The 23,929-nt window shown below is 44.1% G+C and overlaps 2 protein-coding genes across 2 annotated transcripts; both read left to right on the forward strand.

Moving 5' to 3' along the window:
• Nucleotides 1-78: 78 nt before the first annotated feature.
• Nucleotides 79-15,063, forward strand: inppl1b (inositol polyphosphate phosphatase-like 1b). The gene is made up of 28 exons (XM_080008291.1): nt 79-217; nt 503-1,109; nt 2,607-2,670; nt 4,878-5,016; nt 5,577-5,697; nt 5,857-5,997; nt 6,097-6,184; nt 6,285-6,362; nt 6,521-6,658; nt 6,763-6,877; nt 7,025-7,125; nt 7,225-7,327; nt 7,444-7,640; nt 8,264-8,381; nt 8,493-8,589; nt 9,106-9,244; nt 9,433-9,532; nt 9,845-9,933; nt 10,550-10,631; nt 11,166-11,255; nt 11,363-11,476; nt 11,571-11,659; nt 11,750-11,837; nt 11,947-12,099; nt 12,517-12,598; nt 12,863-13,784; nt 13,890-14,005; nt 14,609-15,063. Exons 2-28 carry the CDS (start codon nt 973-975, stop codon nt 14,700-14,702), a joined length of 3,795 nt encoding a protein of 1,264 aa, XP_079864417.1. The 5' UTR covers nt 79-217; nt 503-972; the 3' UTR covers nt 14,703-15,063.
• Nucleotides 15,064-18,575: 3,512 nt separating this feature from the next.
• LOC307235672 (P2Y purinoceptor 4) lies at nt 18,576-21,780 on the forward strand. Its single transcript, XM_080007831.1, has 2 exons — nt 18,576-18,713; nt 19,226-21,780. The coding sequence occupies exon 2, from the start codon at nt 19,250-19,252 to the stop codon at nt 20,324-20,326; it is 1,077 nt and encodes a 358-aa protein (XP_079863957.1). The 5' UTR covers nt 18,576-18,713; nt 19,226-19,249; the 3' UTR covers nt 20,327-21,780.
• Nucleotides 21,781-23,929: the final 2,149 nt, after the last annotated feature.

The raw sequence follows: 23,929 nt of genomic DNA on the forward strand, positions 1-23,929 counted from the left end.
GGATTAGCCTGCGTCCGTCCAGGCACGCTCCCAAGGGAACCCGCCTGAGGAGGTGGGGGGGGGGGGGGGGCGGGGGGACGTGGATGGAGGCTTTGAGGAGAACTGCAAACATCAGCTGTACTTTCTTTTAGGGTGTTCCCGTTCCCTTATATGGCATCGGACTTGGGGAATCATTTGAATTAGTCTGCTGTCTGTTGCGCGACCGAGCCCCCGACTGGTATGTGCGTCTCCGTTGTCTCTGCCTGTCTCTGTGACTTGTTGGTTTTTTGCTATTCTTGGAGCTTCTTTCCTGTTTGTTTGCATGAGGGGCTTTTTTTTTTTTTTTGTGAGGGGACAGGAGGAGGTGCAAGTGATTGTGGTTAAGTTGCAAACGCTGCCGGTGCCCCGGGGTGGTGACTTCCAGTCGGCCACCAGTAAGTGGAAGGTTATTCTCTTCCTTTAATTCTCTCTCTCTCTCTCTCTCTCTCTCTCTATCTCTCTCTCTCACTCTCTCTCTCTATAGGATGGTGCCGAGTGTCCATTCGAGCGAGAGATCCACCTGCTTTCGGGGACTCGAAAGCAGACGGAAACACTGAGTCTCCCCGCCGGGGACGTCTCCGTGGCCAGGGTGCGCCGGGGCTGCCGGTCGACACGCGGCAGAACAGACGTGACGTCCAGCGGTGGCTCGTTCACAGGAAACCTTCGCTGCGACAGGATGTGCGACCCGGCGGGACTCTCCCATGTAAACAAGGCGCGGGGTCGTCTCTCCGCTCGCTCTATCTGATACTTGGACAGGGAAAAAGAAAAACAGGACAATGGAGAGACTCTAAGTCACAAGTAAAAGGATTGCACAACGCGGCCGGAGCACCCGGCCGCCAGCGCCGCCGCCATGGGAACCGAAGGTGTCTGAAGTGGTTCACGTATTATGTCTGACCCTTCCCCCTCGCGTGGATTACCTTGATACACAAGTGTACGCTCGTATTGCCGGTCGCCATGGCAACGGCAACGTGGTATCACCGCGACATCAGCCGCGTGCACGCAGAAGACCTGCTGGCGCGGGCGGGCAGGGACGGCAGCTTTCTAGTGAGAGACAGCGAGTCTGTACCAGGAGCCTATGCCTTGTGCCTGCTGTGAGTGTTTGGTGCGCGCGCACACACACATGCACACACACACGCACGCACGCACGCAGGCATGCAGGCACGCACGCACACACACACACACACACACACACACACACACACACACACACGCGCACACACACACACAAAGCTATCACCAACAGACTTCGACACTTACTATCTGTCCTTTTTTTGTGCATTTGTCTACTTTCTTTTCCTTCTCTCTTCAGGGTTTCAAGCTCTTTGGAGTTTTCTTTGGCGGTTAAGGCCTCTTGGCCATGGTGTTAAATGATAAAATCCAAAGTGTAATATACATTTTGATATCGACACACACACACAGACACACACACACAGACACAGGCTCATGATAAAACACAATTTAGTGCCACATCCCCCGCGGTGTAGGGCTGCCCCTTTTCAACACTTCATCTCATCACATTTTATCACTGAAAATGACAGCATTACTTTGAACGCACAAAAATACGCCATTCCAGTGTTGGGTGAGTCTCTACGTTTCAGTGCGCTGGCTATTTGCAAGGCATCTCGTCGTTTTAATTTTCCGGGTTGTTTGGATCGCTTATCGTCAGTGAAAGTCCAGAGAATTGAAACTAATTAAGACCTCTTGTGAAACCTTTATGCTTTGGCGCCCGCGATTGGAAACTATTCATAAATTCTGGATTGCAGCAAAACATCTCAATCTCTGAATGGATTCCGCAGCCCTTTTTCCCCCTGTCATCATAATCAGTCTCTCATCTCCCTGCCAGCGGCGCAGCATAAGGAAGGAGTCGCTTCGGGGCCTTTTTTTTGGACCTCCGCGCTGTCTACGGTGGTCAAAGCGTCCGGTCCAAACCCTTTCCCCGGGGCTCCCAGTGCCCCTGTTCTTGTCTTCCCTCCTTGTCTTCCCCGCCTGTCTTCCCCTCTGTTTCCCCCGCGGCCCCTGGAAGAGAGTGGGAGCTCCAGCGACCACACAGCTTTCGCTGCTCATCGGCCTGAGCCAGGCACATTCCTGAAAGCTGAGCCCGCACTTCACTCCGCTCCATTTTCCCTTGCACTCTTTTCTCCCAAAATCCCGTCGCCCTGCTCAGCCTCCAAGCCCGGCGCACTTTGGCCCCGTTTTGCTTGTTCTGCGTCTCTTTCATTTTTTTTCTTGTTTCTTTTTTAAGCCGTAGTGGGAACCAAATACACCAAACTTTTATTTTGTTTATTTTCTATTATTTTTTTAACCCTCTACCTGAATGTAGTAGTGAACATCAACAACATATTGGTAATCTAAACGGTTAAACGGCTGTTTTGTTCAATTTATACTATAGCTGTAAAACGGACCACTCAGCAGGAAATTTGTAATAATAATTAGTGATGCCTGACTGAGAAACAAATGCTTCCTGCATTTATTATAACACCCAATTTAAATACATTTTTACATTCTTGCATCTCTCCTCTTTAGCCTTCAGAGTAAGCAAGCTTTCTGAAAGCGTAGCTCACTGTTGATTCTTCTTTCATCCTTTTCAGGTTCCAACGGCATGTTCACACATATCGAATTCTCCCGGATGCAGAGGGTGTTCTAGCGGTGCAGGTGAGCGCCCCATGGCAACACTGCCCCAGCATCACTGTGTGTTATCGCATTGCTCGTCCCCACGGGGCCCGGATCACAAACACAAGGTCTGTGAGGTGGGAAACACGGTGAGGCAGAGTTGCGAGAGTTGAAAGCATGACGCGATTGGCGACGCTGTTTTTGCAGATCGCTAGGACCACAAAAACATGTTTGTCTTTTTTTGCTCTCCGCGTCGCCTCTGTGGCAAAGCCTCTTGAGTGGCGGTTCCACTCTGCCGCGGCCACTGCCGCCGCTGCTGCCGCCGCTGCTGCCGCCGCTGCTGCCGCCGCTGCCGCCACTGCTGCTGCTGCTTCTGCGTGCTTGGGTCATGACTTCAGCCGTACAGAGGGGGAATTGTGTGTATGTCTCAGAGATTCCGACACAACCCACATACTAGGTCATCTACCAATGGGTGTGGGTGTGGTTGTGGGTAGGAGTGCGTGTGCATGTGCGTGTGTGTAAACAATGGCATTTGTATAACAGCCTACAAAAAATGTTGGATGTGTGCGTTGTGCACTGACCAGAAGGGTTATGAGGGATGTGTTGCTTACAACTAACTATGCATAATTGCAATTATCATAATTGTTAGAGTAGAGAATAGCAGAGGGACACACAATGGGACACACATACTTTACTGTAAGCACACAACACATGCCTGCACATGAGTTCACACACACACACACACACATGCACACATGCACGCACGCACGCACACACGCACGCACACACACGCACGCACACACACGCACGCACACACACACACACACACATACACACACACACACACACACACACACACACACACACACACACACACACACACACACACACACACACACACACACACACATTCAGAACAATGACATTCAAGGGGTGAACCACAAGCCTGCCATGGCATTTTCTTTCAATAAGTCTGTTCATTAAATAACGATAACAAGAGCCTCACAAGGATTGTTCCTCAGTCATTAACAAAGCTTTTGTAAACCTCTGTCACTTTGAGATAGAAATTGGATTGAATAATCATAATAACAATAATAACAATGATAATAAAAAAGCTTTTCCCAAACTATATCAGGAGTTGATTTATTTTTCCACTGCTATGAGAAAAGGCAGCACTGCAAGAATTTTTCCTCACTGGATTTACTCCACTAACTCACAAATACATTGCATGCTTGACGTTTTTTGTTTTTCTAACGGGGCTGCGGAGATATTTTAGGGCTACTTCGCTGTTCACTGTCATTTATTCCCTTTCATTTATTTGTAATTACTTTTCAAGAGTTTCTTGTGGGATGAAAAATATGATTCGAGGAATTCCTGGGCAAAGAGTGAGGCTCCTTTTGCCAAGGAATGGGTTGCTTTTACCACAGAATGAAAACAAAAGCTTCTAAAAAGGACACAGGAAAAAAGCTTAGCTTGTGTTCTGGTCTGGAGTCTGCCGTTCTAATTATGCATGTTTATGTGGGAGTAGCTCAACGTAACTGTGCAAGTGGATGAGTATTTGTATGAGTTAATATATGGGTAACTGTACTGTATGTGTATGTGCATTAGGCCTACATGTGAATATGGATGCACATTGGTGTTTGCCTACAAGATTAAATGTGTTGTGGTTGTTTGTGTAGTTATTGTGTGGATGCGTGTAAATCTCTATGCATATGCTGAGACTTATATGTGAATGTACACTCTATGGTGTGAATGTGTATGTACTTTTTTGGTCTATGCGTCATACCTATTTGTGTGATGGTGGAATGTGTCAGAGTGCAGGGTTTTCCAGGCTGGTCTGCAGCTTTGAAACGCCAACATGTGCATGCATACAGTGGCAGCCTGGTCACGTGTTTCCTTAATTTTTTGAATACGTATATTCATTGTGGAGCCAAAAGTGGAAGTTCCAACGGAAAGCCAGAACACAATGAATCATGGCAATTGCGTATGTATATGTATTTATGTGATTCTGGGCGTATGAAAATATGCCTGTGATTGTTTTTGTGTGTGTTTTCATAGTTGTGCGTTTGTGTCTTTGTGTACATATTCATGTAGGATGTGTATGCACGCGTATGTTAATGTGAGGGTGTTTGAAGTTTTGACTTAGTCTCACCTTGGTGACTACCCATACCCACTCCTATGTTGTACGGTGTGTGTGTGTGTGTGTGTGTGTGTCTGTGTGTCTGTGTGTGTGTGTGTTTTCTCCACAGACAACACAGGGGGTGCAGGTCAACTGTTTCCGTACGCTGGAGGACTTGGTGTTGGGTTACCAGCATCCCCATAAGGGCCTGGTGACACCTCTGCTTTACCCTGTCAGCCATGATGCCGACACTGGAGACGAGAGCTCAGGTAGGACTAATTTAATCATTAATCATCATTTAATCGGTCTTTTTAGCACAGTGGTCTGCAGGCCACTTTAATAATAATAATAATAATAATAATAACAATAGTAGTAACAACAATAATAATAATAATAATAATAATAATAATAATAATAATAATAATAATAATTGTAATTGTTATTATTATTATTATTTGGGAGCAGCCGGAAGAAGAGGAAGAAGAAGAAGAGTATTATTATTATTATTATTATTATTATTATAAATAATAATAATAATTATTATTATTATAATAATAATGAATAATAATAATGATTATATTAATTCATTTATGAATTTATTATTGATTTATGATTTTACTTTATAATATGAGTCACATGTTACCACACCACACATTGTACCATTTTAGGATATTTGGCCACCCCTGTAATAGCCTGAATGTACAGTAGAGCACATGTAACTGTAACATGTAACTGTGTCCCATCTTTAAAGCTTATCCCCATTATAATGACAAGCTTAGTTGTGACCTAGTTTATATGCCGTTTCATTATTTTTTTATATTCAACACAGATGATGAGAAGCCGGCCCCTGTTGCAGATTCTGTCACCACGGCCCCTTCAACAGGAACACCGGCCAGGCCGGCCGCTCACACTGTCTTCCTAAATAAGTTGCATGAACTGAACACATCCAGGTATGACGATCGGACATGACCAGAATACACATCAAAAAAATTGAATCATGCCAATGTCAATTCCACTGTTGCATGTGTCAGCGTTGTCTTGTCTGCTCTGCATAACAGAAAACCAAAACCCTCAAAAACAACATTTATATTTACATTTTCTGTTTGTAGCATGGCTGGCGAGGTGATTGGATTGCTCAACGACTACCTGTGCGCTGAGCTTCCTCAGGACATAGAGAGTATGTATAAAGGAGCGACGTGCTTAAACAACCTGCAACGCATGCTTGGAACCGCCTGCCAAGGCCTCAACAGGTTAGCCTCGGACTCAACCCTGGTAAAAGTATGGAGGAACCAAATATGTAAGGTCTGTTAGTGGTGCTGACACTGGCTGTTTATTGATCTGGTCGACAGAGAGATTGATCTGACTCTGTCGAGTCTGGAGACTCTGGCCAAAGTGTTTGACCATCCCACTGGACCCCTGACCTGCTCCAAGGCACAGGTACAGAGAAATACATTCACAGTCATTAAGAATAAATATTATACAGTGCATCAGTTAAACCAATCAACAAACTTTGACTTCCTCCTCCCTTTGGAACCAGGGTCCAGAGATGGAGTTGGACAGTCTGCTTTCTAAGATCTCAGCCCTAGTCAGCCTGCTTTCCTCTCTGGAGAAAAGGGTATTCACACATGGGTTGTATGATAAAGCTCTCTATTGTCTTGCAACTTTCCTTTGCAATTTAATTTCGATTTGAATTTCTGTGGAAGGACAAAAATTTTGACTTTGATCGTCAGGGGTAGTTTGTATACTGATTCTGTTTGCGCTCTTCCACCGAAGGTGTTGAAAGCGCTGCAAGATGCAGTGAGCAACCACAATTTAGGAGTGCAACCTGCAGTGCAACCTCCCGAACTGACACCGGCGACCCCTGCCACCGCCAAGAACCGAGCGAGTCCTCTGCCCGTTCACTCCTTTCAGGTAAATCACAAAGACAAAGGCACTTTATCCCTCAAACGATCAACGTAAGCTCTTTCCAACTTTGTCCAAAGTATAGTATGTAGGTGTATCTTTCACTTTCTCAGGTCAAGATGGCGCGCTACGGCCGACAGACCGTTTCGGTCGACCTTGACGCGGGAGTTCTGCTCTTTGACAAAAAATCCGGTTCGGTCGGCGTAGAGACCGTCTCGCACGACCGGAGTGAGCAAACACCTTCATCTCACCAACACCAAAATCTTTCCATTCGGCAGCGGTCCCGTCTCCTCTGCTTCTCAGAATGGCTTGAGAAATGAGAAATGACATGAGAAATGCCTTGATGCGTGTTTTCTCTGTGTGTGTGTGTGTCAGTTCTGCAGATTGTCCAGTTCCAAAGCGGTCCGGCCAAGTTAGGCCTGGTCGTGGACAGCCATCAGAACACGCCGCTGGAGCTGGTGTTTGAGAGCGCCCGGGTAAGGAGGCGTTATTGCCGGCTACAGGTGATGGAGTACTCGTTTTTTTTACCAGCGTTCCTTCGGTTTTATGAAGGGGTTGCGTTCCCCTTCCTACAGAAACGAGAGGCCTTCAGTCAACTGCTGCAGCTGATGAAGACCCAACACTCCCAGCTCAGCGAACCCGACTTGGTCTCGGTGTTTGTTGGCACCTGGAATATGGGTAAACACTGATGTGACTGCCGCGGATACTGAGTTTGTCCTGTTGGGTCGGCGTAATGTTCACAGACACGCCGGCGGTTTATCCTGAGGGCACATTGGGGTGTTGTTTGTGTCCAGGAGGATCCCAGCCCCCTCGCTGCCTCCAGTCTTGGGTGAGCTGTCGCGGCCTGGGACACACTCCAGATGACTCCACCTCCATGATCCCTCACGACATCTACGCCCTTGGGACGCAAGAAAATCCCCAGGGGGAGAGGGAGTGGACGGAGCACGTCAAGGCCACTCTGCGCAGCCATACTCACAGCGACTACAAACAAGTAGGTGGCTCTTCTTGTGGTTATCATGGGCCAAATTCTCCTTATTTTTTACTGTATAATGTGGATAAGGTGGGAAAAGGAGTAGAATCTTGAGAATACTGGTTAGTAGCTTAAAAGCTTTTAAGCCAGCGGAAATTTAACTGATTAATACCATATAATATTTAATTGCATTTTAATGATTCATAATAAGAATACCTTGTGCCAGTGACTATTACAGATTGTAGATTGCACAATTAAAGATTTCATTAATAGGACATTCCTGCAAAGGAGTGCATAATGGACATGGAAACTTTCCAAAAATGTATTTTGATTTTGATTTTTTTGTGAAATTACTTATGAAATCTCACTTCTCACAAGACCATTGTCAACCCATGCTGACATTGAAGTAGCTGTCTGAATATGATTCAGAAGCATCTTTTAAAGGAATCCATAGTTTTCTTGTGAATGGGATGTTTTTTCTCTCACACCTCAAAACTAGTTCTCTACTAAATTGGCAGTAGTCGTAATTCAAAGCCGACCGAATATATGTTTCCAATTGAATTGAATGAATAGGTTCACTGGTTCACTCCAGGTGGCAGGGGTGAATCCTGCGGTGTGGTGTAATGCGGCTGTATGTCCTGCAGGTGGCAGTGCAGTCCCTCTGGAACATGCGGCTGGCTGTCTTTGTGAAGCCTGAGCACTGGAGCAGAATCAGCCAAGTGAGCTCAGCCAGTGTCAAGACCGGGCTGGGGAACACACTGGGTAAGACATCCCATAATAATAAAATATTGTCAGGCCAACAGCCAAGAATGATTCCTGTTTAGCAGGAGCAAAAGCTATTTTTCTTAACCGTCGCTTATTTTTTTGTTATAGGAAACAAGGGCGCCCTTGGAATCTCGTTCCTTTTCAATGGAACCTCTCTAGGTTTTGTGAACTGCCACCTGACCTCTGGCACTGACAAAGTAATAAGGTATAAAATAATAAGAAAGAAAAAAAAAAAGGCATTGTGAAAATAAATAGTGAATGGTGACTTGGACATCTCAGAGCACACAAATATTTTGATACGGGTACAGAATGCTTCTTACCAATACTTAACTGGAAAGCAATGCATAATGCATAATTCACAATACACTCCTAATGAAAAATTATCTACAGAAAATGTATATTAAGTGACAGTTAATTCATCCCCCAGTGAGTATACCTATTTTACATTTTAACTCTTGTGAAATCTTCTAAAGTACTTCAAAGATATATCTAGGTTTATTTATTTATTTAATATTATTATTATTATTATTATTATTATTATTATTATTATTATTATTATTATTATTATTATTATTATTGTTATTATATAAACCCTCTTTTTTAATATATACTGTATATCAATTATGCCATTCGGAAAAGCCTTAACAGTGTTGAAATTTCAAAATATATTATTATTATTATTATTTATTATTATTAAATATTATATCTCTGTCATTATCAGGAGGAATCAGAACTTTGTGGACATCCTCCGGCTGCTCTCCCTGGGCGACAGGCATCTCAACGCCTTCGACCTCAGCCTCCGCTTCACGCACCTCTTCTGGTGCGGAGACCTCAACTACAGACTGGACCTGGATGTGCAGGTCAGACATCTGCATCATTTAATCCACTGACAATTTCCAAGTGATTGCATTAAATTCGCTCTGGTACCTGATTGTAAAACCTTTACTGCATATACGGCGCATTGCATTTCTATAATAGTCAGTGAAACCTCTCTGGATTTTAACTCTGAATCTTCACGTTGGGATTGATTCGTCCTCCTTGTCTCCAGGATATTCTGAAACATGTGTCCAAGAGGGACTTTGAGGAGCTGATGTGTGCCGACCAGCTGACTCAAGAGAGGCACAAGAGGAAGGCCTTCCTCTATTTCAGTCAGTCACACTCAGCGATCGCTCTGTTTCCCACATTATTGGCTGCGAATACAAAGTTAGAAATGGATATTAAGACGGCGAAATTGTGACTACCTCAAAAAAAACTCGTAACCTTTTATTCATCTTCATAGTAGAGCATTTCAGATAATATCATAGACCGACTGTTTAAAAACATTGATTGTGTTTGTTATAACTTTATGGCATTTATTGTTTTAAGCTTAGAGGGCTGAAGTGCTTTGCCCCCGAATGTTTGAGCCTTGCCTTCCTTTCTTTCCTGTTTCAATGCTCGTCTTTCTCTTTGTCGCTGTTAAGAGGAGGAGAAGATTTCATTCCCGCCCACGTACCGGTACGAGAGGGGCTCCAGAGACTGCTACCTCTGGCAGAAGTACAAAACGTCCGGGGTGAGTTTATCCAGAAGCATTTACAGAAAAGTAAAAAGTACAAGTTTGTCCACATCAACCACTTTGGTTTTTCTAAGTGACATTTTGTGAGGGTTTTTTTGTATAGATTTATTTTACTACTACTACTACTACTACTACTACTACTACAGTTAGTGGCAACCTGAAAACAATACTGAAAACAAAGTCTGAAATTAACAGGGTTGTTTTTTTAATACATCGAGTGTCACATATTCTTAAAAAATAAGAAATACAAATTGGATAATAAGCCATTCAAATAAGAATTTCAAATACTGCTCATCTCTGACCCCACTCAGTATTCCAAGTCTACCAGTGGCTTAGTGTAAAGGCTATTTCTATGTGTCACATAATCCTCTTTATAGGGGTCAGTAAGGCTTGGTGACTTTGACAGCAGCTGCCGTGAACTCTAAAAATAGGGAGTAAAGAATTGTCCCATCAACTAAAATTGGAAAGTCTGTCAAAACCAGAATGCACTGCACCCTCCCCATATCTCCCTGCACACACATAACAATTATAAACTCAGCTGTATAATAAACCCTGTTTATATTGCATGTAAGTTACATACACTATATATATATTCTGTATATGTTTATTATAGGTACGAGTCAACGTTCCGTCGTGGTGTGACCGGATTCTATGGAAGTCATATCCGGAGACTCATGTGATCTGCACCTCATACGGTAAATACCGTTGATTTAAATGATATAAAAGTATTTTTTTAGAAAAGCCAGTCATCGAGACAAAAAAAACCCAAAAACCCTAATGCCTGGCAATAATCAAGGCTTCAACATAAGTTGAGCCTTATTCATGTGCCACGTCCAGAATTAGATTTATATATGTATTTTTTTATATGTAGCTCTTTTTATGGTACCACTGTGAAATGCCTGTGGCCTGAATGGTCGACGCTTGCATCCTGGTCTGTGGTCCACAAAGAAACTGTGTCATTTCCTTTCATTCAAGTTTGAACTCTGTAAAACATTTCAGTTTACCCTCAGCAAGTGACAAAAACAGCAGCAGCAGGAAGTGGTATTCTTCATCATTTGAGCACAGCTGCCTGGTTCACTCGAACAATAGTATTATCTGTGAAAATTGTGTATTTTGTATTATATTATATTATATTTCATTTGCGCTGGGATTCTCGAAACATCACACGATACAAACATCGCATTTTGTTGTAAAGTTGGTGACTCTGATCCAGACCTGTCTTTGACCAGGCTGCACAGATGACATCTTCACAAGCGACCACTCACCTGTTTTTGCCACCTTTCAAGTTGGGGTGACATCACAGTTCAGCTCCAAAACAGGTGTGGTCATTGTGTGTGTTGGCTCTAAATTGTTGTCAGTATTTAAATATAGCGCCGCAACTAAGTCCCTTGGTTATGTGGGTCGTGCTCCTTTGCTTTATAAACAGATTTAAACTTAAGCAACGAAAGAGCCGCGCTGGAGCTTCAAGGAGTTGAGGCCATTGTGAAGACGGCAAGCAAAGCCAAGTTCTTTATTGAGTTCCACTCGCTTTGCCTGGAAGGTATTCCACCGAATCAAAAGCCGTCTGTATTTTAGCCAAACTATTGGAAATGAACACTTTTTAAAAAGTATTCTTTTTATCACCTTTTCAACAGAAACGCGGCGCTCAAGTGAAAATGACTCTCAAAGCTGTGACGTGCCCGGATTTCTCAAGCTAGGCTGGTCGACGAAGCAGTTGCCGAAGGTCTGATGCTCCTTTTGTTTTAAATTGAGGTTGAAAACAGGTCATGGTGTGTTAGTCGAGCTGGTAACCTGCGTTCTCTGTGCGGCGTAGCTCCTCCCAATTGTATCTGACGTGGAATATCTTCAAGATCAGCACCTGCTGCTGTCCGTCAAGTCATGTGATGGCTTTGAGTCATATGGTCGGTAACTGGCTTAACTATCTATTATTATTATTAAATTTTTTTTACAGCATTTAAATTCCGTCCCTTCTTTGTGTTTATATCTAACTGTTTCATGTCCCTGCTGTAGGGGAATGCTGCGTGGCTCTGCGCTCGTCTAGCGGTGCATTAGAGCACTTTGAAACCTTTCTGAGTCACCGGGGCGAGGAGATGGGCTCCATCAGGGGCCGGGTCAGAGTCCACGTGCCGGCGGAGCGGAGCGCAGCGCGGGAGAAGGTCTACGGTGGGTGGATCCGGAACCACGACTGCCACCTCTACGCTGCTACCCGCTAGAACTATCACTTCCTACTAATCTTCGGGCTTGCCCGCCTCTACAATGTTGGCCTTCCCTGGATCCCCCAGTACTTCCTCTGCTGCACAGTATATGGTTCCTCAATTGGTTCCTCAGCTTCACCTTTCCCTTGCTCCCGTCTTTGGACCACTTCTGCTTTTGCCTCGTGCATGAGCGACTCCGGCCAGATGCATCCTGAGCCCCGACAGAGGGCAGATAGAGGTAGTGTTCTGACAGGCCCGCTGATGTAAACTACCATGTTGTGCCTCCTCTCACTGACCTAGCCTTGAGACAAACTACAACGCAGGATTTGCAGAAGTCCTCATGTTGAAATGTTGTCTACATATTGCAACCTCTTGTCCTTTTCAGATTGGTTCTGCTTTGAGAAGGACGTGAAGGTTCATGGAAGGGGACAATTACCTCACCAACCTACACGGCCGGTCACCAACAGGTGAGCACCTGTTGATATTTTTGGCATTATGTGTAAAGCACATATTAAGCAAAAGCTTAATATTGCGTGTTTTAACCTGGCTCAGTAGAACACTGAAAAACTGTGTTTGCCTATTATATCTAACATGCTTATGCCATGCGCTTATCCCGTAATTCAGGTATCAAGATATTATCTTTGTTGGAATGGATGTGGGAAACCCTCTACCCTATATTTTTCGTTGATTAAACTAACCAAAAAACTGGAAATCCGCTTTTGTACCAACAGATCCTCAGCTTATTCTCCCAAACCAACAGCCAGCAGCTACACCAACCCTGCCTACTTCATCTTTGAAGGTCTGTCAGTGCCACGCAAGGCAGAGGACTCCCCGCCCCAGCGCAGAGACTCGCAGGTGATCTGGTCCGGGAACGAGGCCGTTCAGCTCCCCAAACTCGCCGCGGGGCCGGGCTATCATCGGAAGACCTCTCGCAGGTCGGACTTTACAGAGATCGAGATACCAGCCATCCTGCCGCCCTACACTCAAACCAACGACCTTCACCCGGGCCCAACCAACTCCTCCTACCAGCTTTTCCCGAGTAAAAGCCCGTCCCCGATCCCTCCCGCCCAAAGCAACCCCACCTTGCACACCGAAGAACTTGCCATACAACCCAGGGTAAAATTCCTGGCTAAAAGGGTTGTTCAAGACTCCATCCTACCTGTAAAGAACCTGAGGAACATGTACATGAACCACTCAGTCCTCATAAGGGAGGCGGCCAGAAAAGATGAAGCTCACCTTCAGCTTCACCTCCAACCGGAGAGGCACGCTCCTCTTCAGGGGCCCAAGACCTCGTCCCTGTTTCCCTACGCCTCAACCCCTCTACCACCCTGCCGAGCTGCAGCTCCCTGGGTGGTGCAGCAGCAGCAGCAGCAGCAGCAGCAGCAGCAGCAGCAGCAGCAGCAGCAGCAGCAGCAGCAGCAGCAGCAGCAGCAGCAGCAGCAGCAGCAGCAGCAGCAGCAGCAGCAGCAGCAGCAGCAGCTCCCGGAACCTTTAGGGGACAACTCTCTCACTGCATTGCAAATCGCTAAGTCCCTCAGCGAGATGGACTTTTTCCCCACAGACCACCAAGTTCCCCACATGGCCAACCAGAGAGCCGGCCAAAGAAACGGCCCGACCATCGTACCTGATCGGGGGTACAGCTGGGAGAAGGAGGTAGGGCACCAACAAGCCCATAACGAGCAGTAGAAGACTCATTTTAGACGTCTTTAGAAACAGTGGGCTAATAACTGCTCCTTATTTCATTTGACTTGAATTTAGGCTTCTGTACTCCACGGAGCTCCTGAGACGGTGCGAGAGCTTCTCAGCACTCTGGGCCTTCAGAAATACACGCTGGGACTGAGCCTCAACGGCTGGGATGACCTGGATTACTTCAGGTATGAGGAGTTTTGATAACACAAAGTCAGTATGAAAATGTGGGCTCTTTGTCAACATAATGAGATAATACTGTAGAGCAGTGTTTCTCAAACTAGGGTACTCGTACCCCATGGGTACTGCAAAGGTAATCTGAAAATAATAAAAAAAGTGTTAAAAAAATATTGGTTAAATATTATTAAAAAGAAAACCCACATAATACATCATACAGTACATCATTTATGTTAATTTTCTTTTTTTTCTCCCAGTGCCAGCGAAGGGGGTACTCGGCTGAAAAAAATGTCTTAGAGGGGGTTCATTACTCAAAAAAAAGTTTCGCCCCATGTACAAACGAAATCCTAAGGTGTTTTAGGATTCAGGATTCGTTGGACCATAGGTTAAGTGGAATATTCTCTGTCAATATTATATTATATAACCCCAAAAACCCTTATTGTTACATAAGCCATTATCTATGTACAGTAAAACAAACAAACCAGATAGATGGCAGCGGATACATTTACGGCCATTACATTATCATCTGATTAGATAAGGGAAGGTTTCACACCGTTGGAAATGTCACTCCCTTTTGTTCTCGGTCCCGTCTGAGACCTCTGCCTTCTTCACAGTGGCATCACGGAGGAGGATTTACGCGCCGCCGGGGTGTCCAACCCTTCACACCGACGCAGGATCCTGGAGAACCTGCACAGGATCTGGAACTAATGGGCGGGGTGACCGAGGCTAAACGGTGGCAGGCTTTGAGGTCATTTTCAAAGCCTCTTCATCCGTCAAAAATTGGGAGGTGGGAAGAGCTCAAAGGAAAAACTCTTTGTGCTCCACCACATGGTGGACGTCATTTTGGGGGTTAGAGACCGTAACCTGGCGCCGTCCGTCTCCACGCACGGGGTGTGCTGGGTGCAGGCGGTCGACCTTTAAATTGTCATCGCGCAGCCATTTCCACTCACCTGTCTGGTTTTACCTGAGTGATGCAAATTTTGAAAAACGGGATTTAAGACATGCATCTACAAGTAATGTGACGTGTACAAATATTGGTTTATTGTCTCAGCACCTCATACCTTTTCTATTAAATGACTTTGTAAAAACGCAGTACCCTATTTTTCAGCGTTCACTCAAGGATGATGATGTTTACCGTTCGTAGGGATCCCTCGTAAATGTGTTTTTCCACTAAAACGTTATCGTCTGAGCCCTGGACTCTTGAAATCCCAGCCACAGTAAGGGGGTGTACAATTTAATGGTTCGTCAGTGCCAGTAATGTTAATTATTGTCAGTTGAATAGAAAAACAAAACTAAAACGAACAAAAGAAATCCAGTCTAGACTGTCGCCTTCTCTTTGAGCAACAGGACACGGAAGAAAATTATTTCTCCGTATGAATATAAAATAACCCCTCGACATGAGTAAACTCTAATCCAGAAATATCATCTAAATCAAGGGTCTCAAATGACAGGCCCCGGGACCGCATCCTTCATAATATATTGATTCATCTGGCGCACAAATCCTTCTTTTCTCATCACAACAAACTGAACGAATCCACACACGTACTTAATGTTTTTAAAATGTAAAGCCGAATGAAATAGATCACAAGAGAGCTTTTTCTAACGGGTCTACGAGGCAGTTCACTAATGTGCGGGAGAGAAAAAAACAACAAGCACAAATCAAAAAAAACAGGCCGGTTTTCCCTTAAGGTTCAATACGGCCCCCCTAGTAGAGGGCAACCTGGTCAGCGGCCCCCCACATCATTATGGGTTTGACGCCACACTGATCTAAATGGTTCTACACTCGATATAAAAAAAAGCACCGCAGGACCTTTTTTTCCCCCCTTTCAGTTTGGTTCACAATGACAATAAGCATTTTGTTTATTTTTTGCTGACTCAATTTTACAGCAGTTCGTATGAAGCCCTGTCAGTGTTGCCTAAGTCTCCATGACCTACCAAGGAAAAACGCATTTTTAATCTGTTGATCTACTGAACAGGTTACGTCCGCATAGATGATAATACACGGCCAAAGTGATCATTTGTCTACGTGATACTTAAAAGCAGCTGGTACGGTTCAGTCGATGTGGTTGTGTGTGTGTGTGTGTGTGTGTGTGTGTGTGTGTGTGTGTGTGTGTGTGTGTGTGTGTGTGTGTGTGTGTGCGTGTGCGTGTGTAGGCGTGTGCACGTGTGTGAGGTAGGAAAGGGAGTTCACGTTTGTTAGGTTCACTGGTTGTGGTTACTAATTAATTCATGAACCAACACATCCCTTGGCTCCCTGACACGCATGTTTAACAAACCTGCAGGGCAGGTTTGTTAAACTGGTGTCCAAAGAATAAAAAAAAGTTTGAAAACAAAATACATCAAAAAACATATTCATTTAAAGGTGGGAGAACACAATCAAATGGGGGGAAATTGGGGATATCACTACTGGTTTCAGTCTGGTATCAGGTTTCCAATATCCAATAGCAGTTTAATCCCGTTGCTCCCGTCCCTTCCCTCCGTTGTTCCGTGGCTTTCCATGGTTTTCCTTCACAGTCCGTCCATGGTTGTCTCTGCGGATATCGGAAGAACCACGCTCTCCCCGAGGGTTTCTGAAGAGGAACAAGCCGCGTCATGCTGTGTCCCACTCACATTCCAACCACTGCCACAGTGACACACGCACACACACATGCACACACACACACACACACACACACACACACACACACACACACACACACATGCACAATAACAAACAACAAGTGAAACCATAGTACACACTCACCTCACGAGGCAGTACACATGGAGAACACATGGACCAAAAATACCATTACAGCGGCTTTGAAGTACATAAACATGCTCAATGTAGTGAACTGACCCATGCACACGGTGGCCAACATCACTGCCGCTGTACTGACCCCTGCATACCAAAACACACACTGCGTGGACTGGGGTTACAGCCGCACACACACATGCACACACCCACGGACACACCCACGCACGCATGCACACGCACGTGCACGCATACACACGCATACACACACACACACACATGCTTGCGCGCCCACACACACACACACACACACACACACACACACACACACACATACATTTCCCTGTGCTTGTAGTGGGTGGTTTCTGGTATTGATTGATCTTGCCCATACAGAGCTGAGGTTCATGAAACTGAGTTTCATGAACCTCAGGATGTCGCAGCGTTGACTGTGCTCTCACAGGAAGAACTCATGTGACCCACACACACTCTAAACCGGCGAAACTCTACTCTTCAGGGAAATCAAATAAACAGCACCTCTCTTTCAATAAATGTTGAACAGTCGGTGAAAAACAGGCCATGTACTGTATGTTTACGGCTTAACAAGATTATAGTTTAAATCTATGAAAATCTTTCCACTTTGGTGAGTGTGTGAATAAGATCTTTATTTTTCAGAGCCCACACTTGTAATCGAAAGAAAAATGAAGTTTTCTCAAGTAACATGCACGCACAGCAGGTCTTTCCATTCAATCTACTTCTCTTTTTTATTATATAACCTTTCTTTATAGCTTTATCACGGCAGTATAAAGACATTCTGGGATGACATAAATTTTGAAGAAGACACATCCACCATCCAATTCCCGTTCCCACAATAATGTGCAATAATCCCACAACAACAGTATAACTTGTAGCGGTCGCATTTAAAGCGATGCAAGTATTCATCCATGTTTGAATTTGCAGTTGAGGCAATAAACCTTTAAAATCCTCAAGTAAGACATTGCAGTGGAACTAAACATGAGTTAAATTTTGTCTTTATTTTGACATTTAATTTCCATCGGAATTGCCATTTTCATACCAATAGTTTGTATTAACTTCGTAATAACAACTTTTTATTGGTAAATGGATGATCCATGACTTATTCTGCGGTAACGCCACTTAAATTCTGATTGTGTTTTAGATTTATCGATTGAGAATTGTCTTTTAAAAACGATATCAACTAATACCCTTCTAGTTGGGCAATGTCTAGTTATTGATTTACCCTCTCCCTGGTCGCATTCTTTAATACAAAATTTGATTGCAGCATCGCGTGATTGCCGTTTTTTCTTGGTCACTTGAGTTGGGGAAATCTTTCCTTTTTTTGGGAAGTGTGGGGGGGGTGTGTGTGTGAATGTTCATCCCTATTGACAGTTCGCTGACCATAGCAAGCTCAAAATTCAATGCAGCTGCCTTTCACTCCTTGCCGGGGAAAGGTGGACCCCGCCACCAACAACGGAAACGGCACACAGAGGAGAACGTGCGTAATGCGAATACATTGAATGGCTGTTTCTTATAAAGTGCCGGCTAAAGAAGTTATCAAATATGACTTTCTAAAATTATTATTATAATTATTATTATTATTATTTGTTTTTATTTTTTATTTTTTTTACACCAAATAGTCTCACGGATTACCACTTTAAGACCCCGCGGCTCTTGGGACCGCTGGCGTGGAGGGGCAGACGGAGCACTTTCAGCGCCGCTTTCAAACGCACCGCTCAGCAATTCCTCTTCCGATTACAGTCAGTTGTGGACGCTCCGGAGCGCGACCGTGCGTCCCCGAGCTACATGGGCGCCGTCGGAGGAGGACGCATGTCAAGGTTTAGCTGTGCGCCTTCTGCGATTTTGAGGATTTGTGGGTGGAGAATGTGAGAGTACAGAGGACCGGACCCGCGCATGAAAAGTAGCTGAGGCGCGAACTGCTTCGAGCTCCTCGGGACAACTGGACCGCGGTTCGGGTGAGTTGACAAAAATGTCACGTCAACCCTTGTGTGTGTGTGTCCGCACTACATATCAGCAAGTCTTACTTTGGCGTTTTATTTAATACAATTATTAAAGATAGAAAAAATTCAATCATTAAAATCTATACATATATACATATATATTAGATAACCATGGTCTACAATATATGTAAGCATGCCCTATTATGTACCTATATTTATAATAATAATAATAATACTAATAATACTAATACTAATACTAATAATAATAATAATAATAATAATAATAATAATAATAAAAATAATAATAACAATGGTAATTATATATTTTTATATATATTTATGTACTGTATGTATTTATTATTCACTCATATAATAACACATATATACTGTATATATTTTCAAAATATAATACACATGAATTAATAAAAGTACAACAAACAAACAAACAAACAAATATATAAAAGTCCTTCTGATAATTTTTTTATTTCATTAATTCCTGGTTGTTTTAATTCTACTTTGTTTCATAGGTTGCCCCTCTCTGAAGACCCATCATGGACATTGTCCCCAACAAACACGTTGGACTGAACCAGTCAACGGTGTTCACCACGTACTTCAACTCCAGCTGCCGCTTCAACGAGGAGTTCAAGTACATCTTGCTGCCCGTGTCCTACAGCCTGGTGTTTGTGGTCGGCCTGGTGCTCAACTCCGTGGCCCTGTGGATGTTCCTCAAGAAAATGCGTCCGTGGAACACCAGCACGGTGTACATGTTCCACCTGGCGCTGTCAGACTTCCTCTACGTCCTCTCCCTGCCCACCCTCATCTACTACTACGCCAACCGCAGCCACTGGCCCTTCGGCGTGGCGGCCTGCAAGGCGGTGCGCTTCCTCTTCTACGCGAACCTCTACTGCAGCATCCTGTTCCTCACCTGCATCAGCGTGCACCGCTACCTCGGCATCTGCCACCCCATCAAGGCCCGCAACCTGATCAAGTCGCGCCACGCCCACGCGGTGTGCTGCCTGGTGTGGGCGGCGGTGACGGCGTGCCTGGTGCCCAACATCGTCTTCGTCACCACGTCGCGGCGCGACAACGACACGCTGTGCCACGACACCACCAGCCAGGGGGCCTTCGAGGAGTATGTGGACTACAGCTCCGTGGTGATGGTTCTGCTGTTCGGGATCCCCTTCCTGGTCATCGTGGCGTGCTACTGCCTGATGGCCCGGGCGCTGTGCCGGCCCAGGCACCTGGCGTCCAGCGGGCCGCAGGGAGCCTCCTCCCGCCAGAAGTCCATCAAGCTGATCGTGGTGGTGCTGGTGGTGTTCGCCGTGTGTTTCGTGCCGTTTCACGTCACCCGGACCCTCTATTACACCTCCCGCGTGCTGGGTCTCAACTGTCGATTCCTCAACGTCGTCAACTTCACCTACAAGATCACCAGGCCGCTGGCGAGCGTCAACAGCTGCATCGACCCCATCCTGTATTTTCTAGCAGGGGATCACTACCGCTCCAAGCTGATCGCGGCTCTCACGGGACGGAAGCCAACCAATTCCAGTCAATCCGTGCGACCGAACATTAACCGCGACGTCGCTTTGGTCTGTAAGGGCGCGGGACCCGAAGCCAATGGGAGCGCTTGAGCGATGGAAGGAGCGACTCTCGGGCGACATTGATTGTGTTGTTTTGCACTCGAGGACTGCTGCTCAAGAAATAGTGCCACCATCGCACTATAAGGGCATCTTGTATCCATAATATACTGTATATGTCACCACTCCACAATGTCTGTATACTGTATATCCTCCACCAAGTCCCTCTCAGGACACCGTGGCCAATTTGAAACACCGACAACACGAGTAAGAGGACTTACTCTGTGCCTTTTGCAGGCTCTTCCTGCAAACACAAAGGAAGGCTTAGGAAATATATTGTAAGCCATAGATGAAGGGAAAAGCTTCCCGCTAAGTATTGATCAAACCGTATTAATTTAAGTGCCTTTGGATTAAAGATGCGTCGACAAAAACTGACACACGGCCACGTTGCGGTAAAGATACAGGTTGAGGGTGACTCACCACCTAGACCGAACCACGGAGTGTAAGATAACAGTGTACGACCAGAGGTTTAAAGCTTTTTTCGTGCTGCCGTAATGTTGATGTTATTCTCTCCATATTGGCACGTTTCCCCATACGGATGTAACCCCATCTCCTTTGACGTTGCATGCCAATCTTTCCATCAGATTTGGGTGATTTTGTGTTTTGTTTTTTTTCTCATTAATTTCATCTTGTCAAAATGACCAATGTGTGTTGTTGCTGGAGCGGACCGAGGCATGACTCAGTTGTAAGTTGATTCTTTTGCGCGATATTAACAAAACAACGTGAGTAAACCCAGAAAGTTGCGTCTGCAGCCAAGGGAGCTGCAGAGCTCCAGCTGTTTTATCACTCAGCCCCGCAGCTGTCTCTCCATCCCCTCGCTGCGAGGGAGGCAGGAAACGTGAAGGAACCAAGACGGCCGGACAAGTGGCTCTCTTTCCAAGGGGCCCACACTACATTAAAAAAAAAAAAAAAAAAAAAAAAAGCCAATAACAAGGGATTTGCCTGCACCACCCCCTTGAGGGATTGAAAGGCGGTGTTGGAATGGTGTTCTCCTTGCTTCATCGCTGTAGAGTTTCTACAATAACTCCGATGCTAGTTTTTATGGGTGTTTTTTTTTTATGGTATAAATCTGTGCTGTGTGGCCCTATGTATTTGTGCTGTGCCATGTGAGTGTGTCAAAGTCCTTGAGGTGTGCTGGAAGGCTTTGGTGTTGAAATGATAAAAAAGTTGTCCGCCCCCCAAAATAAATGTTGCTGCCATTTCCCATCAGATCTTACGATGAAGTATGAACAATTAGAAGAGTGTCTGTGTTTCAATGCGGAGGAAACCATGCACTGTAGCAGGCCACGTTACCACGAAACCAGATCATTAATGCATGCTTTTTACACACCATGTTATTTGTATATGTCAGGGGAAACAATTATGCTAAAACTCCAAGTAATTACACAAGTAAGCATGGGATACATACTTAATACATACATGAAATACCAGATTAATTTTCTGACATGAAGAAGAATCTTTGATTGTCACACAGCACACCACACTTCAACTTATGCACACACACACACACACACACACACATGCACATGCTTTGGATGGAGGCCGGTGAAATGAGGCCTCTGCATTTGACCCATCCTTGGCTTGTCCTTCCTCCGGGGGCACAGCCATGAGCAGTGGGCAGCCTTCGTGGAAGCGCCCGGGGACCTGGTGACGAGTGTCCATCGCTGGTCCGACGATGATGTGTGCATGTTTTTGGTGGGGGTCTGGACTGACGTTAGGCGAAGGAAACCCCATATGATGCACTGCGCCACCGTGCGGTTTATAGATAGAGATAAACCTGATTATTCAAACAACCTTGTAAAGTTGTTGTTTTTTTTAATATTTTTTTCCACTAAGACGAGAGTGCTCTGCTGAGCTGAAGGCATAACTCTGGATAACTCCGTGCTAATTATTTGCATTTCTACCTGTTCAAAGAGCACCTGACGATAAAACAAAGCAGTGTGCCATTGCTATGTTGTGCTGTTTTCTTCCTTTTTTTCAAATGTTTTTTTTTTTTTTTTTTTTTTTTGCAAAATAATTCTACTTTCGGACCAAGCTGTCCGAGGGAAAGGGGAATAACAACGCTGGAGCTACAAGATATTCAAGGATATGATAGTGTACAAAGCGCAGACAATTAACATCTGCATGAATGGCGTTTTGCAAGGTCTCCGTGCCAGCTCACTCGCGCCCCCCGGCGGAACGAGGGTGTCAGGGAGGCCTTCAGACGGCGTCAGGTAGGAGAGGCGAAAGTACGAGTCGAAGGCGGACACTCGTGATTTAAAAATAACGCAACTCCGTATCAGAGGCAATTCAGCCGCTACGAAAAAAATAAAATAAAAATAAAAATGCACAAATAATTTCCGCGGAAATGAAATGACCTTTGGCTCACGTTTCAAATATTTCAACAAAATAAACCAGCGTCTGGTTTCCCGTGGCGATCTTTACATCGCCACGTCAAATAAATGATATATTATAACTGGAAATAAAATATATTTCGAGGGTCATATGTCATCATGTCACAGATTGGGTCGGTATTTATTTTTACATCAAAATAATTGCATTGCTTAAAATGATTTAGAAATCGAGATTTAAGATGCAAAAATAGAATTGATTACATTTATTTTTTTATTAAAAAATAATAATCTTAGATATTAAAATAATATATATATATATATCACATGTATTTATCGTTTCGTACGAACCAAATAGAGAAGCAGCAGAAGAAGCAAAAGAAGAAGAAAAATGTATTTCATTACAGCTATATTTCTCAAAATATCCATGTTGCGGTTTCACAGCCTAATAATGTTCGATAATAAGGAGCATGTTGTTCATTGGTACACCTAGTAATAAATATATTAATATATACAAATATGTTCATATAATTAGGAATGGTTATACGAAAACGATTTACCATGTATTACCGATATAATCCTAATTCAGTTTATTTTAATTTCCAATAGTTCTCTCGTTTATTTCCTAAGAGTAAAAAATATATATATTTTTTCTACATCCGAGGATCATATAATAGATTATTTTAAATTCACCATTGGGTCGAAAATGCACAAGAACCAATGAGTTCCTGAGTTTTTAGGTGTTCGTGGACTCCACAACGAAAATCACTCTTGAAGTCACGACATTATACATTTAAAAAAAAATTCTCTCAAATAGAAGAGGTAAAAAAAAAAATGCTTTTTTGAACATGTAGCTTTAAAACGCAATATATATATATATATATATATATATATATATATATATATATATATATATATAAATTATTTTTTTTAAGCAGTGTGAAACGAAGCATTTCAAACGCATTTCGAACATAAATATGCAATTTTCAGTCATCCTGCACCCCTCAAATTATACCCATTGTGTAAAGGACAAATGAATGGAAGTAACAGTCCGTTTTATTATTATCAGCCACACAGGCGGAAAATGTTATGAGTATTAATGATTATACAACAATAGGGATCATCTTATTTCAGCCCAATTGGTGCAACCCTAGTAGGTTTTTTTTTTAATTTCACCTTTATTAAACCATTAAACGTAATCTGAAACAATTCATTCGAATTGAATAAATTGTATTTAGATGTTATACTATAACTTTAAAGTGTCATT

This window comes from Zeus faber (assembly GCF_960531495.2).
Source record: "Zeus faber genome assembly, chromosome: 10".
Classification (NCBI taxonomy): domain Eukaryota; kingdom Metazoa; phylum Chordata; class Actinopteri; order Zeiformes; family Zeidae; genus Zeus; species Zeus faber.

Coding starts and splice junctions, on each gene's coding strand:
- inppl1b (XM_080008291.1), top strand. CDS start 973: ATGGCAACGGCAACGTGGTATCACCGCGACATCAGCCGCGTGCACGCA. Junction 5,017..5,576: donor CACTGGAGACGAGAGCTCAG/GTAGGACTAATT, acceptor TATTCAACACAG/ATGATGAGAAGCCGGCCCCT. Junction 13,785..13,889: donor GGTACAGCTGGGAGAAGGAG/GTAGGGCACCAA, acceptor ACTTGAATTTAG/GCTTCTGTACTCCACGGAGC.
- LOC307235672 (XM_080007831.1), top strand. CDS start 19,250: ATGGACATTGTCCCCAACAAACACGTTGGACTGAACCAGTCAACGGTG.